We start from the raw sequence: 15,730 nt of genomic DNA, 5'->3' as shown, positions 1-15,730 counted from the left end.
CCTTGCGCCGAGGAGAGGGAGGCTCCGAACCAACAGGGACTAGAATGGGATTGGCGGCAGGCGGTTGAGATGCCCGGTTTCGCAGCTAAGGGCTGGGCGGGTTGCGAGAAGCACCTGGTCGCGGCGCGGGCTTCGCGCACCCCGCAGTGTCTTCTGCGCCCACCAGACGGCGCCCAGGCGCTCGCCTCCCTGCGCGTCGCCCGAGCCCCCGCAGCACTGCCCGGGAGCCCAGCCGCGCGCGGCTGCGATCTGAAAAGAAGGGCGGCGGCCGGCGCCCTCCTCCCGTGGCAAGTGGGACAGAGTGCTGGGAAGCCCCGGCTTGGTTCCAGGGGCTGGGAGCAGTGGCTTCAACTGCGTTCTCCGCCCCCGCAGGAAACGCCGGGGGGCCGCCCTAGCGCGCGGTCTACAAAGCCCAGAGCCGGAGGCGGGAGGGGCTGGGCGCGCCCAGGAGGCCGGGGACCCCCTCGCTCTCAGGCTCCCGCCGGGCTCCCCCATCAGGCCGCCCCGACCCCATGCGGACCCCCAGGCCGGAGCTGAGAGCCTGGCGCAACTTGGACCGAAATCTTGAGGCGGCCTTAGCACGTCAGACAGGTCAGTGCTCGGGAGGGATGGGGGCTGAGCTGGAAGCGAGAGCAGGCGCGCTAGCCGGCCCACCCTGTGCCCCGCACGGCTCCCCGAGGCCGCTCGTGAGGCCACCTCCGCCGGGGTACCTAGTAACGGCTGCGTGATTCTGCATTTTTCATGACAGGCAAGGTGTGGGGCCGTTCTTTGCAGCCTTCCCTGGCCAGGGGGAGCGCGGGCCGAGGGGTCGGGGTGCGCGCGGGCCTGGCGGGCGGAGGCCTTGGGAATGTTCGCTGTCCCAGCAGAGCGGTGCTTTTCTACTGATGCGCTGCTGCATCGAAACCACCGCATCCAAAGGTCCCTTGCATCAAGACGCCGGGCCTCTGGAGTGGAGGAAACCGAGATGCGGGAGAAGGCGAGAAGAAAGGAGTCTGGGGACCGATGCCTCGGGAGTGCAGGGAGGGGGACAGGGGAAGCGATTCGCTGCGCAAATCGTAGCGCGCCGAGACGCGGAGAGCGCCCCAGGGACCCGGCAGGAGCCTCGAGAACCGCCGGCGTCCAGGGCCCGGCTCGCGCCTTCCCTCCCCACCGTTCTCACCCTTCCATTCTTACCGCCCACCCAGGATGCGGCTGGGCCGCCGGGCCGTGTGTGTGCTGGTCCTGCTGCTCGCCTGCGCCTCGCTGGGGCTCCTGTACGCGAGCACCCGGGACGCGACCGGCCTCCGGACACCTCTGGCGCTGTGGGCGCCCCTGCAGGCGCCCCCCAGGCCAGAGCTCCCAGACCTGGCCCCGGAGCCCCGCTATGCACACATCCCTGTTAGGATCAAGGAGCGAGTGGTGGGGTGAGTGCTGGGAAGGGTGGCGGCAGCGCGACGTCGCTGGGTGGGTGGTGTGGGCAGCTTTTGTTTGCTCCACCGCTCAGCTCTGAGCCTGGGTTCTCCAGACTGGTTGCAGGGTGAGGTAGAGGTGGGGGCAGGTACTCCGACCTGGACTGGGGGGAAAATATGTCCTCTCTGAACATTTTCATGGTGTTGTGAGGGCCCTGAAAGGCTTTCTGATGTCCCAGTGATTCCACATGAAAGGAGAGTCCAGGTGGGGGCCTGAATAGTTTGTAGACGACTCCGAAATCCTAGCAATTGGCCCTATTCTACATCTCTGTAAAATCCATAGATAGGGGAGGGGTCTGGTCCCTCCTCCTAGGGCCTATTTGAAGAGGAGTGTTTAAGGGGACAGATATTGGATGGGCAGAACTGAAGGACCAAGGTGTAGGGTGCTGGATAAATGTTTTGTAAGGTAAGAGCTGTGTGGCTGGACTCTGATGACCTTCCCTCCATCCCCTCCAGGCTGCTCTCTAGACACAACTGCAGCTGTGAGCCCAGTGGGGGGAGCCTTCACCTCCCCTTCCAGAGGCAGGTCCAAGCCATTGACTTCACCAAGGCGTTTGACCCTGAGGAGCTGAGGACTGCCTCTGCCTCGAGGGAGCAGGAGTTTCAGGCCTTCCTTTCAAGGTACCAGCAGGAAAGGAAGGTCTGCCTCTGCAGGTGGACAGCGTGGGAAGCCAGGAGGGTGGGTGTGGCCAGAGGGAAAGCCCCTCCCCCTGACTCCTCCTCTGTCCTCCTCCTCCTCAAATGCCAGGAGCCAGTCCGCTGCTGACCAGCTGCTCATAGCCCCTGCCAACTCCCCCCTCCAGTACCCCTTGCAGGGTGTGGAGGTGCAGCCGCTCAGGAGCATCTTGGTGCCAGGTGGGAACAGCAGTCCTAGGGGATGAGCTAAGCCACTGTGGGGGTGGCACAGCCTGAGGCTGGGTGGGGAAGAATGAGGGAAAATTGGAATGGGACGCAGGGGGACTTCAGCTGAAAGGTGAACTTGAAGTCAGAAGGGGGATCCTGAACTGGGAGGTGGGGACAGAAGGGATTCTAGGGCTGTCAGGAATTGCAGAAGACCTGTAATTGTTTTTTTTTAATTAAGATATCATTGATATACATTTTAGGAAAGTTTCACATGAGCAACATTGTGATTTCAACATTCACCTATATTACCAAGCGCCCCCCCACACGTCACTGTCCATCAGCATAGTAAGATGCTATAGAGTCATTACTTGTCTTCTCTATGCTGTACTGCCTTCCCCATGACCTACCTATATTGTGTGTGCTAATTATAATGCCCCTTAATCCCCTTCTCCCTCCTTCCCCAACCCCTTCCCCCTCCTTCCCCAACCCCTTCCCTTTGGTAATCTCTAGTCCCTTCTTGGAGTCTGTTAGTCTGCTGCTGTTTTGTTCCTTCAATTTTGCTTTGTTGTTATACTCCACAAATGAGTGAAATCATTTGGTACTTGTCTTTCTCTTCTTGGCTTATTTCACTGAGCAAAATACCCTCTAGTTCCATCCATGTTGTTGCAATGGCAGGATTTCTTTTCTTTTTATAACTGAATAACATTCCATTTTGTATATGTGCCACATCTCCTTTATCCATTCATCTACTGATGGACACTTAGGTTGCTTCCATATCTTGGCTATTGTAAATAGTACTGCAGTAAACATAGGGGTGCATATGTCTTTAATCAGAGATCATGTTTTCTTCAGGTAAATTCCTAGGAGTGGAATTCCTGGGTCAAATGGTATTTCAATTTTTAGTTTTTTGGGGAACCTCCATACTGCTTTCCACAATGGTTGAACTAGCTTACATTCCTACCAACAGTGTAGGAGGGTTCTCCTTTCACTGCATCCTCACCAGCAATCGTTGTTTCTTGTCTTTTGGATGTTGGCCATCCTAAGTGGTGTGAGGTGATATCTTATTGTGAGACCTGTAATTGTAATCAGAGAGGATTTGGGAAAAGAATCTATTCTTTGCTGACTGACTAAAGGTTACATGGATAGGTCAGACAAGCTATAGAAGAGCTCCTGCTTTGAGAAGAAAGAGTGAAAAATCAGTTACTTTAGGCTGTGTTCCACAGCATGCCCTGCTGTGGCCTTAACCAGAGGGATGGGTGAGAACTTCTGTGTTGTGTATGGTGAAAGAGGGAAGAGAAAGGGAAGAAGAATTCAAGGCTTCCTGTGATTTTGATCCCCTCCTCCTTCCCTTCAGGGCTGAGCCTGCAGGCAGCTTCTGGTCAGGAGGTATACCAGGTGAGAGGAACCAGGTGAGAGGAGCCAGGGGGCGGGGAGACCAGGGGGCATCAAGGATGCAGGAGGGAGATGGGGCTGCTGACAGAGAAATGGAGAAACCAGGGGGGCAAGAGGTGGGTGTGGCGCCTAACATGCACTCTGCAATCCCCTCTCCCAGGTGAACCTGACTGCCTCCTTGGGCACCTGGGATGTGGCAGGGGAAGTGACCGGAGTGACTGTCACTGGAGAGGGGCAACCAGATCTCACCCTCACCAGCCCAGGGCTGGACCGACTCAATCGGCAGCTGCAACTAGTCACTTACAGCAGCCAAAGCTATCAGGCAAATACAGCAGACACAGGTGTGAGGCCTGGGTGGAGGTAGGGGCAGGCTGGGTGAACAGGAAGAGCCCAGAAAGGCTTAAGTGGGCAAATGGTAGAGGGTGTAGGAGACGCTGGGGCAATGGCCAGAGCTGCCCAGTCACACAATGGGCATTTCAGCTAGGCCAGCAGCGCCAGGGAGGGAGAGAAGGGGCCTTTGTTCATCTGGGGCCAGAGCAGGCCAGAGGGAACCCAAGCCTTGGGTGTGTCTCTGCTGCTTCAGCCCAACCATGGGGGCTCCAGGAAGTGACCTGTCCCAGGAGCCAGAAGAGTCCAGCTTCACAGCCAGCCCTACACCTACTAGCAGGCAAAGGGCTTTATCTCTCAGAGCTCCTATTTCTCCTCTAACTAAAGGGGTGCCCCCTGCTCTCCGCCCAAGCTTGCTACCCCAAACCTGTACTCCCATTGGGAACTTTGCACTTGCTGTTCCCTCTGCCTAGAATGCTCTTCCCCCAGGTTTTTGCAGGGCTGGCTCCTTCTTGTCATTTGGTGATCCTACCTTAAATGTCCCCTCTTCAGTATCACATTACTTGTCTTATTTTCTAATCAATACTTACCAGTATCTGAGTTTTCTTATTTACTTTACCTGGAACAAGACTGACTAGGTTCCTTTCTCAGCTTCATTGCTTCATAGTTGTGTAAATGGGAACAAGTTACTTAATTTCTCTGTACCTTCTTTTTCTGTAGTAGTACTCTACTTAGCAGGTCTGTTGTGAAGAGTAAATAAATTCATATGTTTAAAGTCACTTGAAAGGGGCCTGTCAGAAAGTAAGGGCTTAGTAAAGGTTAACTTTTAATACATCTTTTATTGTCTTTCTCCCACTTATTAGAATGTAAGTTCCATGGGGTAAGAAACTTGCATTCCTGTCCATCAGGCCTAGAAAGGTAGTACACAGAGTAGACACTTAAATAACGATTTACTGAAAAACAGTGTTGTCCCAGCCATAAGGGCCACATCTCATGTCCTTCCTTTCCAGTCCGGTTTTCCACTGAGGGACATGAGGCAGCCTTCACCATTCGCATAAGACACCCCCCCAACCCTCGGCTGTATTCACCTGGATCTCTATCCCAGGGAGGTGAGGCTGTCTTTCCCAGAGAAGTGGTCCAGGCCTCCTGGGGAGCAAGTTGGGAGAGGGCAGCCCTGGGAGATGCCGCCCTGCTCCTCACTCCCTACTCTCCTTGCCTGCACCTCACCCTGCCTCTCACTCCCAGCCCAGTACAACCTCAGTGCTCTGGTCACCATCGCCACTAAGACCTTCCTTCGTTACAATCGGCTACGGGCACTCATTGCCAGCATCCGCCGCTTCTACCCGACGGTCACCGTGGTCATCGCTGACGACAGCGACAAGCCTGAGAGCATTAGCGGACTCCACATCGAGCACTATCTCATGCCTTTCGGCAAGGTGCGCAACCTGAGGCTGAAGAGTGCGCCAGCGGGCACCAGGAGGGGCGCACCTTCAGTCTGCAGTCTTGAGTAGTGATGCCAGAACTTCCTGCTTCAGAATCACTGGTGCCTGTCAGGGTTGAGGGTCCCCGGGATGTAAGCTCCGTGGCAGCAGGAATCCTACCCGCCTTATTCACGCTGCATTCTTAGAATGGTGCTTAGCATCTAGTGGGCGCTCAATACACTGTTGAATGCATGAACCCACGCATGAATGAGACGCAGTCCCAGACCCTCTCCCAGAACAGACTCAGAACCTCTGGCTGTGGGAAACTGAATTTTTTCCTAGCTCCGGGCCATTGGTAAGCACTTGAACATTTGGAGAGGGGCACCGGCTCTCGAGAGGAGAGAGGTATCAGAGGGTTGTGTCCTTTGTCTACAGCCTCACCAATCATACATACCCTTCTCCCAGGGTTGGTTTGCAGGCCGAAACCTGGCCATATCCCAAGTAACCACCAAGTACGTGCTGTGGGTGGACGACGACTTCATCTTCACCGCACGGACGCGGCTGGAGAGGCTGGTGGACGTGCTGGAGAGGACATCGCTGGACCTGGTAGGGGAGAGGCCGCGGGGCTGGGGTGGGTGGAGAGCCTCCAGCAAGCTAAGGCCACTGGAAGAGGCCCGGCTACCAGGCGCCAGCCTGGGACAGAGAGAGGACGACGAGGCATAGAGGACTCTCTGGGTCCTGCAGGGGTCCAACCGAAAAGGACTGGACAAGAGAATGGCCCCAGGGAAAGGGAGCATGGTCTCCCCGCTCCCAGGCCCAGCCCTACCTGGAGCCAACCTCCTACTCCCCGCAGGTGGGGGGCGCGGTGCGCGAGATCTCGGGCTTCGCCACCACCTACCGGCAGCTGCTGAGCGTGGAGTCCGGCGCACCAGGCCGCGGGAACTGCCTCCGGCAAAGGCGCGGCTTCCACCATGAGTTAGTCGGCTTCCCAGGCTGCGTAGTCACTGACGGTGTGGTCAACTTCTTCCTGGCGCGCACCGATAAGGTGCGAGAGGTCGGCTTCGACCCACGCCTCAGCCGCGTGGCGCATTTGGGTGAGTGGCGCCCCCTCCCAGCCTGGCCTGACAGGGACCCCGCGGAGCGAGGCTCCGTGCAGCCAGGCCCCCAGGGGCCAGGATACACCTGTCCCATCCACGTGGAGCTCACCGCTGCCACTCGAGGCCCCTAGAGCAGTTCTGAGATTTACCAAGACCTGCGCCTGGGCAAGAGACTTGAGCTCCCACCCTCCCAGCCCCCACAGACGCTGGGTCCGCCTTGAACTTCCCCACCACTGTCAGCGGCACCTTTACCCAACTCCCAGCCACTGCCTCTGGTTCAGCCCACTCAGAGCAGCCCATTCAGCATCACTGAACCTGGGTGCGTGTGTTGGGGGGAAGTGGGGGTGGGGGTGGAGTCCGTTTTCAAAGCACAAGGTGAGTATATTGACTGCATTTTCCACAAGAGTAACACTAAGACCCAAAAGGATTCATTACTAACCCCAGGTCCTTAGAAATGGAGTCTTTGCTGTGCACCCTCCATACCCCAAATTTCAGTTCTCCCTGAAGGGTTGGCCTTCAGCACCCTCAAGACCCTTCACTGTGTGCTTTCACCTCCAGAATTCTTCCTGGATGGGCTTGGTTCCCTTCGGGTGGGCTCCTGCTCAGACGTCATTGTGGATCATGCATCCAAGCTGAAGCTGCCTTGGACATCAAAGGATGCTGGGGCAGAGACTTATGCCCGGTACCGTTATCCAGGATCACTGGATGAAAGTCAAGTGGCCAAACACCGCCTGCTCTTCTTCAAACACCGTCTGCAGTGCATGACCTCAGAGTGATGGCCACTCAGAGCCTTCTGTAAGGCTGGGCCTGCCTCCTTGTCCCTACCAGGAATTTCTAGCAAACCCACCACCCAGTGAACACTGACTCTCCCTGATGCCCTTCAGAACCTAATCCCAAATAGGGGCCTGTCCTGGTGACACTCCTCCTGTTCAAGTACCCAGGGACAGGATAGAGCCATAACTTGTCCCATAGCCAGTGCCAAGTGCTCCCCCAACCCCCTTCTCATGGGGCAGGAAGTGGGGGAGGTCACTTTCCAAGTGCCAAAGAGCCCATGGGGACTCTTAGAACCTAAAGTGGAGACACTCCCATCTCCTAGGGACTGAGGGGATGGGAAAACCCCCAACATGTATTCCCAGGTCTGTGCTGCTGTTCCTCATCCCTGGATCCAGGACTCTGTGCACTGGCTCCAGCCCCATCCCCATAGAGAGAGCCAGGGACTATGGAGCTGGGGTCACAGCTGAACACACAAGTGAAAGCTGTTTTCAGTTGTGTCTCTGTGGTGCTGTGGGCATAGAGGTCAGTGAACCAAGGGTCCATGTGTGGATGCCCAAACTCACTTCAAGACTCCCAGAGGCTCTCAGCTTCATTTTATTAGTTACATTAGGGAAGAGACCTCCTCATGCACACATTGTTGGGATCCTCCACCCTCCAATTGACCAGGTCAGACCCACACTGTGCAAGGCTTTGGACCAGTGGGCTCCTGGAAAAAGGAGGGAACATGTCAGGGATAGACCAGGTACCCCCTCACCCTATATTTGGCAGTCTTCTGAGGGCCACACACCCCTCATTGGGAGCTTAGTTCCTCCTTTCTTCACCCATAACTAGACTACTTCTTAAGTTGACTAATCATTTCGTCCCAACCCCTTCCTCCTCAGCTTCTTCCTCAGTCCCCTAACCAAATCCCTCTGCCTGGATCTTCATCCACTGATTCATACTTCACTGGCTTTAGCCCAGCACCTCCTGGATCCCACTGCCTTTGCTGCTGTCCCTCACCAGTCTCTCCAGGGCATGAACAGCTGCATCCTGGACACTCACAAACAGCTGCTCTGGGGTCACTCCATCCAGGAGCCCTGCCTGGGTCAGTGTCCCCAGCACTGAGGCTGTGTGGAGAGAGGGGCCAGGCTCTTAGGTCTTAAGTGAACACAGTGTACTCTTAGCTCCCCCAAGTGTCCAGCCATCTCCCAGGTTGCAGAGCCCTCCAGCCTCCACACTTCTCACCATTACACTGAGCCAGGAGAAGGTGGATCCCAGCATCTCGGCAACGGCTGGCCAGCTGCAGAGGTTGGGCAGGGGTTAATGCTAGAGCAGAGAATATGCTTCAAATGACAAGGGGCTTTTCTCCTCCACCTATGCTCTCCCTCACCTGTACCGCTTCTCTGGCCCCAGCGGCATCTGCAAAGGTGACCCCGCTGCAGTCTAGGACCACCACTCTGACAGGCTCAGCAACTAGGATGGGAGAAGGCACAGTACCCAGATGCTTCTATGGGTCATGCCCAAACCTGCCTCCTGTCATCCCATCTCACCTGCATCAGATGGGCCATCTGTCTTTGGGGTCTCCTGTGAATAGAGAAGGGGACTCAACACCTCTGAGACATAAGCCTGAACATATACCCCTTGAGCACAGTGGTCCCCCTCAGAAGACCCACCTGCCTCCCATTCCCAGAGAAGTCACACTTCCCTTTGACCAAGTCTCACCCTGCCTCCTTCTCCAAGCCCCAGATGCTGCAGGAGGGTGCGGCGAAACTGCCCACAGGTCCCAAAGTACAGTGGTGTTGGATAGCTCAGGATGCAGAGCCCTGGGACCTGGAGGAGCTAAGGGGTCAGAGGGTTAGAGAAACATCTGCATCTAATCTTCTCTTCCTTCTTTGGTATAATCCACCCACCTTATGGCTCTCTCTGAGTGGCCTGTAGAGCTCAGTCCCCTCAGCAAGTCCAAGTGCCAGGCACTGAACCCTGGGCAGGAAACTGGGGTCAGATTTCCAGCCTGGACTGGCTGGAGAGTCACCCCAAGCACTCTGTTCTCTCCCCTCCCGTATCCCAACTCCTCTCATCTCTGCTCCCACCTCTGGGTGCGGCAGACCACTGTCATCATGGAGAAGACCACACCTACAGCCAGGCCGAGGTCCACACTCAGAATCACTACCGCCACCCACGTGACCATCCACACAGCCTGCAGGATATGGATGGGAGTGAAATGCCCAGAAGAAATTCCAGGCCACTACTGCCAGAGAAAGGGGCCCAGGGGCAGTGACTGACAGGGCAAGTGATGGGGAGGGATAGCCCAGGAGAAGATAGAAAGAATGCAGACTGGGGGACAGGACTGACCCAACAGGGGATAGACACCAAATGCAATGACCCCAGAACTTGTACCAGCTGTGGAGTTACAAAAACTCAGGCCTGAGGGGTTCAAACCTCACCTTTCACCTTGTCTCTGAGTAAAGGGACTAGGAGGTATGCATGTTGGGGTTGGGGGGACTGCATAACTTAAGACAATAGGCTTTGATCCTGGGCAGAGGCTGGGGATCCAGGGAAATGGGAGGGGGCACTCTGGGGTGAGGCTGCCATTTCTCACAAAGTCCACACGGCTGATGCGCCATAGTTGTGGAAGTTCCTGCATCTGGAAGAACATCTGGCGCATGCTGGAGATGTTGATGCAGGCCAGGACAGCCTTGGGGGAGAGGAGGTGAGCTGACCACCCCAATGTCCTGGCATGTAGCCATCCCTGCCAGCCACCCCACACCTCGTCCCCTCTGCTCCTCACCTTGGGTAGATAGTGGAAGAAGGGCCCCAGCCACAGCAACACAGACAAAACAACTATGCAGGAGAAGAGGCCTGCCAGCTAGAGAAAAGATGGACGGGAGCAAAGAAGTGAGAGAACCTCACCCACCCTGTGTGAGAGTTGCTCTCCCTGCCCATTCTGCCTCTGCCTCACCTTCCTTGGATGTCTCCCTCCTCCGAAATCTTCTCCCACACAGACATTCCTCACCCTTCAACTCCCCTCTTGATATTCTGTCGCTTATACCTACCTTTCCCCTTCCCCCAAATAAATGCCTATCATTCACAGGTCTCTCCCTACATGTAGTTCAACTTCCCTATTTTTAGCCCAGCTCCATCTTAAAAGCCACTGTTGGATTACCCTTAAAGCAGGCTAACTCTATGCTTAGGATACAGGCAAAGTAAAGGAAACTAAACATTTTAGGGGGAGACTCTCATAAGTGATACTTCTTTTTAAAAGAAAATGTCCTTGTAGGGAAAAAAATAACTTTGTCTTTCAAAGTTATTTCATAGTTTAGTTTTGTTCTTAGTTTGAACTACTTATGAGCACCATAGACCTTTTCAGTGCTCAGAGTCTACAAAAGTCTTAATGGAGCTTTGTGATGTTCCATCTCTCCTACCTAGATACCTATCCATGTCCTCTCTCACCCACCCTCACAGTTTCCCATCTGCCACCTGGGTCTTCCACTTGTCTCTCCACCACCACCACCACCCCGACCTGGGAAGTGCTCCTACCTGTGTGTTCCCACCAGCATCCACCAGTAGGCTGGTTGTGGCCAATGTGGCTGAGTTGGGAAAGCAAGAGAAGAGGGAGGAGATGAGGTTGGAGATACCATGCGCCAAGAGCTCCTGGAGGGATGCAGTGAGATGAAGAGGAGAGAGACAAAGGCATTGCGGGTTCAGATCAGGGGTTTGGGTTCCTCAGTCGGAGTCACACCTGGTTGGAATCAATTGTGTAGCTATACTTGTCTGCATAGATGGAGGCCAGGGAGACAGACACAGCAAAAGTAACCAGTGCAATGGGCAGTGAGTCAGCCAGAATCCTGGGCAGCTCAGCCAGGTTGGGAAGATGGGGCTGGAGAAATCTGGAGAGAGAAGGGTCCATGGTGAGGACAGTTGGGTATAACAAGGATATAGGGAAGATAGAGAAAATAGGACTGGGCAGGACAAGAGGAGGTGTTGGGTAGGACAAGTGTGAAAAGAGCAGGTTGGTGTCTTCATTCTCTCTTACCCTCCAGGAAGCAGCCCCACTATCTGGACATTGTATCTTGTGTCCAAGGAAGAAGTGAAGCAGAGCACAGAGGCCAGAAGCACCTGGGAAAGAGCAAATTAGGACATGGGAGGAGATGGGCCGCCTGGCAGGGGCTGAAGGAGCTCAACATGAGACAAGAACATGATGCAGATTAAGTGGTTGCGGGAGCCCAGCACCTGGGGAAGATGGGCTGTGTTTGAGGTGGATGCCTGACAACTGATTTAGAGTGAAGGAGAGTGGGGCTGGGAAAGAGGAAGGATGTACACCTGAGGTGGGGGAGAGAGATGGACGGGAGGACATAAGAGGGAGCAATGGTGGGTATCAAGAAGTGCAACTGAGCCATTCTAAGCAGGGAAGCCAGGCTGGATCTAGGGATATAGGGAATATCGGTGGAGACGTGGAAAGCTCTTCTCGTTGGAGAGAGAGAGAAATGTGGGCGTGGGAAGGAAGATAAATGGCAAGTTACAGTGGGCGACCCCGGGAGGAGAGGCGGGAGTGAAGGTGCAGTGAGAGCTGTGCGCAAGATGGCACTCTAAGAGGTCTAGAGGGGGCTCTGCGAGGGAGTGTAACGTGTGGGTGGGGGTTCCGAAGGGTCAGTGTGTTCTGGGAAGGGACCTGGCAAAGTACACGTGTAAGCACGGCCTCTCGTCTGTGACCCCTCTGCATTCCACGAGGGGGCGGCAGCAGCCAGCTCCTACCCAAGGGGCAAAGTCTGAGCTGTGCAGGCGGCGGGGACCCAGGAGCCAGTCTCACCAGGACGATTTCCCCTGGGATCGGGGTGGGTAGTCTGTCCCGGAATCTCACGTTCAATTCCTTGATTGGCACGAGCAGCGCCAGGCTGAGTGCCGAGATGGTCAGCTCGGCCGGACTGCTCCGTGGCAGCGCAGTCAGCACAGCAGCCAGCGTCTGCGGGCACGGGCGGTGAGCAGAGGGCCCGGCGCCGGGGCTACTGCCCGCAGCGCGGACCCACCTGACCCCGACAAGGCCTCCTTGCTCTGATCAGGGCTCCTACCTCCGCAGCGTGGTTATAACCTTTTGTCCTCCACCCCAGGCGCACTCTACCCTTCCTTCCTTTATTTTCGGGTTCCCTTTGCCCGGGACCGCTAGAAGCTTCTTCGCTGTTCTCCCACCCCACCTTGAAGAGAGCGAAGCAGCCGATCTGGCGCGGGAGGGGCAACCCCAAAAGGCTTGGCAGTTGGGACACGAGCACGTGCAGCGCGGCCCCGCTGGTCAGAGCTTTGACCACAGGCTCCGACAAGAAGGTGGACAGGACGCCGAGCTGCAGCACGAACATCCCCAGCTGCCGCGGAGGAGATGCGCAATCACCGATCGGCGCAGGGGCAGGAGCCGCCCAGTCCCAGCGCGGGGCGCCAGCTTCTTCGCGCACGTCTCCCAACTGGTCCAGCGCGGGAGACTTATCCCTGACCCAACTCCTCTCCCCTGGTTCCCCGCGTGCATCCCCCGGAATCCTCCCCCAGGGTCCATCCTCACCATCAGAGCCCCGCTTCCGAAGGCCAAGGCCGAAGCCGCCCCAACCCGCTGAGCGTCCAACTGTTCCCTCTGGATTCCGCTCAGGTTCCCCCCGAGGGGTTCGGGCACCAGTCGCTCCACGGCCGAGCCAGTCATGAGGCTGAGTACCGCGAAAGTTCCTGCGGGACAAATTCAGAGATCACCAGCGCTGCTCCTCGCTCGCGGCCCGGGACGCTGCTGACGGACCCTACTCTCTTAGAAGTCTGATGCTCAAGCAGAGACGTGGGGCCAAGAGCTGGCGCAGCAGGCCGGAGCCCGCGGAGAACAAGGAGGTGGGCGCGCCAGCCGGCGAAAACTGCCCCCGAACTGCGTTGCAGCCCACTCTGCAGAAGCCCCGCAGACTGTGCTGCTTTGGGTGACCACGCAACTCTTCTCCCCTCTTCCAAGTCCCGGATATGTTCGTTTTAGCCAAATTTCATGGGGAGAAAAAGTCCGAGGAAACTCCAGCCTCTTTGCACCCACTCAGCACTCCAGCCAGCATTGCTGGGATTGGAGGTTCACTGCTTCAGCGGCGGTTAGGGGAGAGAAAGAGGGGAAGAAGAGCAGGGAGCTTACTGGAACAGAAGCCTCAAACCCCTGTCCTTTTCACCCCACAGAGGAGGAGAGAAGTCACTGGATCACTCACCTGTGGACAGGTGTCTCCCAGTACCCAACAAGGTGTAAATGAGGACGGGAAAGAAAGAAGTGTAGAGTCCGAACACTGGTGGCACGGAGGTCAGGAGGGCAAAAGCCATGCCTGGGGGGAGAGGTGGAAGGAAAAATGTTCGGCATGGGAGAGGGAAGGGGGGTGTCCAGCTGCCCCCTTCCTGTACTCCTAGGACTGGCATGGGGACGCTAATCATGACACAAGAGGGAGTTGAGGGGTTAACAGGCCTCAGTGGGAGGCCCTGGAGCACACAAGGTCAGAGCTCCATGTCGGGCTGAGTCCTGGGGGGCAGGCGCCATGCCTCTCTCCAGTTCCCCGAGCTGGAACGTGTCCTAGACTTCTCGCAGGATTGCGCAGATGAGGGGAGCTGGGGGTGGGCATCTGATGGGGCCCACGGTCCTTACCGGGTACTTGGTTTCTGGGTCCTGTCTGCGAACTCAGCTCACCCCTGGTTTCCCAGCCTCCGCGCCTCCCGGAAACCCTCTAGAGCTTGGGCCCTGGATAGGCTGGTGTTGGAGCCGCTCACCCTGGGGCACGTGCACGATGCCCACGGTCACTCCGGCCACCGCATCCCCAAGCAGCCAGGCCCGCCATCTGTAGTAGGGCAGCCAACGCAGCGGGGGCAGCCGCGCAAGCAGCAGGCGCCACGCCCCGGGTCCCCAACACGCACGGGCCCGCCACTTCCACTGTCTGCAATGCCGACGCCAGGCGGGCCCCGAGAATAGTTCTGGTTCCAGCTCTGTGTCCCCGAAGAGCTGCTGGAAACGGGCCTCGGTGAGAGGTTCCCTGAACTTGGCGCACAGCGGGGGCGTAGGGTCTGAGGCCTCTCCTGGGCCGGGGCAGGTACTAGCACCTAGCAGTCCACTCATTTTGCACTTGGCCACCTCCTCCACAGCCCAGTCTTAAATAGCCCTCCACCCACCAGCCCTGAGTTCCGCCTCCAAGAAGCAGGGGCCAATCGGGCCTTGGAGGCCTCCCTCGGGGACCTCTACCGCGGAAAGAGCCGTGGCTTGGGAAGCGGATGTCAGGCGTTTTGTTTCTTCAAACATCTTGGCCAGATCCCTCAGATCGCCGCCTATGGAGGGGTGGCTGTGTAAAGTGTAGGGACCAGAGAGGCCAAAAGACAAGCACATCCTCAACACCCAGCACCCACTCTGTACCACTCCTAAGCCTTTCGACTACCGCCTCTTCAGTCCAGGTTCCTTTCCATATCTGCACTCTGGGCGGAGATAGAAACTAGGTCCATTACGGTAACCGGTCATGCCCGGAGCTGCCGCATTGCCTGAAAGAAAGCTCAGCGCGGTTTCGACTCCCCTCTCCTCGCATACCCACATTTTCGTGCAGTACAGCTTGCCCCAAGGAAGTGCAGGGTGCTCTGTTAGCCTCAGCCATCCAACAACCTAGTGAGGTGGGAAGCAGCTACAGGTATGGGATGGGATGGCAGGGAACCACCAGCTTCTATCTCTACTGGGAGGGGCTGGGCCTAAATTCCCAGTTCAGGGCCTCAGGGAAAAATACCGAACTGATAGGAAATTATGATTTTATTTCTCAGGAGCCAAAAAATCTGAAGCACCATTTATTACATTCAAGTGCTATTCATAAAGTAGGCAATCAAAAGCACATTAAATTAAGTACAAAAATGTCACCCAGCCACCTCATGTGCCCTGTGGTCCCACAAGACAAAGCTCTGAGCTCCGGGATCCTGCTGTGGCCCATCCCCTCCTTTCCCAAAGATCCTCAGCACTCCTCCCATCACCCTTGGGTCCCCAGTCCCTGACCCCAAAACCCTGGGGGTGGGGTACAGTGAGAGTGGGTCTCCCCTCTTCAATTCCTCCTATTGTTCCCCAGAAGTCTTATCTGGGCTCCGCGTCCTGCCCACCCTCCTCTAGAGGTCCCTCCCCTCATTGTGGCCAGAAGGACCTCAGGCCCACAGGGAGGTCCTGGCTCCTCCTGCCCTCCCACCCCAGCTGTCTATTGTCTGCTGAGGAAGCCCAAGTACACGTGACTGGGCCCAGGGAACAAGTGGACACACCAATGCCCAAAGACCAAGGACAGGGCATCTGGACATGGATCTCTGCAGGTTTGGCCCTTTCTGTTCCAGGGCTGTCCCGGAAGTTGGGAGGGGTGAAGACCCCTTTGGACTCCCCACTCTTGGGTCTGTGGCTTGTAGAAGAATCCACTCCTGCTCGGTATGGATATGCCTTATGACCTCTCAGACA

At 56.6% G+C, this 15,730-nt stretch overlaps 2 protein-coding genes across 28 annotated transcripts; one reads left to right on the top strand and one right to left on the bottom strand.

The window, feature by feature from the left end:
- The first annotated feature begins 324 nt into the window (after positions 1-324).
- On the top strand, positions 325-10,383 carry B4GALNT1 (beta-1,4-N-acetyl-galactosaminyltransferase 1). Of its 3 annotated transcripts, XM_036895031.2 has the most exons (12): positions 325-591; positions 867-976; positions 1,185-1,403; positions 1,905-2,069; positions 2,197-2,303; positions 3,646-3,686; positions 3,844-4,024; positions 5,021-5,119; positions 5,256-5,446; positions 5,897-6,037; positions 6,285-6,525; positions 7,087-10,383. In XM_036895031.2, the coding sequence occupies exons 2-12, from the start codon at positions 885-887 to the stop codon at positions 7,302-7,304; spliced, it is 1,695 nt and encodes a 564-aa protein (XP_036750926.2). In that variant the 5' UTR covers positions 325-591; positions 867-884; the 3' UTR covers positions 7,305-10,383. The 3 variants fall into 3 exon arrangements, with proteins under 3 accessions (XP_036750926.2, XP_036750927.1, XP_057342823.1); XM_036895032.2 differs by lacking the exon at positions 867-976; XM_057486840.1 differs by lacking the exon at positions 325-591 and having other exon boundaries at positions 843-976.
- On the bottom strand, positions 4,830-14,608 carry LOC118917335 (solute carrier family 26 member 10-like). Of its 25 annotated transcripts, none has more exons than XM_036895010.2 (20): positions 14,038-14,604; positions 13,491-13,601; positions 12,827-12,984; positions 12,471-12,635; positions 12,089-12,241; positions 11,315-11,397; positions 11,021-11,168; positions 10,819-10,932; positions 10,070-10,147; positions 9,881-9,976; positions 9,372-9,478; positions 9,192-9,261; positions 9,004-9,120; positions 8,832-8,865; positions 8,672-8,754; positions 8,527-8,581; positions 8,302-8,408; positions 6,330-8,008; positions 5,886-6,034; positions 4,830-5,671 (listed from the first exon to the last, which is right to left on the bottom strand). In XM_036895010.2, exons 1-18 carry the CDS (start codon positions 14,378-14,380, stop codon positions 7,970-7,972), a joined length of 2,061 nt encoding a protein of 686 aa, XP_036750905.2. In that variant the 5' UTR covers positions 14,381-14,604; the 3' UTR covers positions 4,830-5,671; positions 5,886-6,034; positions 6,330-7,969. The 25 variants fall into 25 exon arrangements, with proteins under 25 accessions (XP_036750905.2, XP_057342815.1, XP_057342814.1 ...); XM_057486832.1 differs by having other exon boundaries at positions 6,330-6,458; positions 7,866-8,008; positions 9,881-10,147; positions 14,038-14,603; XM_057486831.1 differs by having other exon boundaries at positions 9,881-10,147; positions 14,038-14,603.
- Between the last annotated feature and the right edge of the window lie 1,122 nt (positions 14,609-15,730).

Source organism: Manis pentadactyla, chromosome 10 (assembly GCF_030020395.1).
Source record: "Manis pentadactyla isolate mManPen7 chromosome 10, mManPen7.hap1, whole genome shotgun sequence".
NCBI classification, from domain to species: Eukaryota; Metazoa; Chordata; class Mammalia; order Pholidota; family Manidae; genus Manis; species Manis pentadactyla.
This window is presented reverse-complemented; position numbering and strand designations above follow the sequence as displayed.

Bases quoted from the DNA above. Each gene is read 5' to 3' on its own strand.
- B4GALNT1 (XM_036895031.2), top strand. From the start codon at position 885: ATGCGCTGCTGCATCGAAACCACCGCATCCAAAGGTCCCTTGCATCAA. The intron at 2,070-2,196 runs GTACCAGCAGGA...CTCAAATGCCAG, and splicing joins TTTCAGGCCTTCCTTTCAAG to GAGCCAGTCCGCTGCTGACC. The intron at 5,447-5,896 runs GTGCGCAACCTG...CCCTTCTCCCAG, and splicing joins ATCTCATGCCTTTCGGCAAG to GGTTGGTTTGCAGGCCGAAA.
- LOC118917335 (XM_057486829.1), bottom strand. From the start codon at position 14,380: ATGAGTGGACTGCTAGGTGCTAGTACCTGCCCCGGCCCAGGAGAGGCC. The intron at 12,985-13,490 runs GTGAGTGATCCA...TTTGTCCCGCAG, and splicing joins TGGGAGACACCTGTCCACAG to GAACTTTCGCGGTACTCAGC. The intron at 10,148-10,818 runs GTAGGAGCACTT...TCTTTTCTCTAG, and splicing joins ATGCTGGTGGGAACACACAG to CTGGCAGGCCTCTTCTCCTG.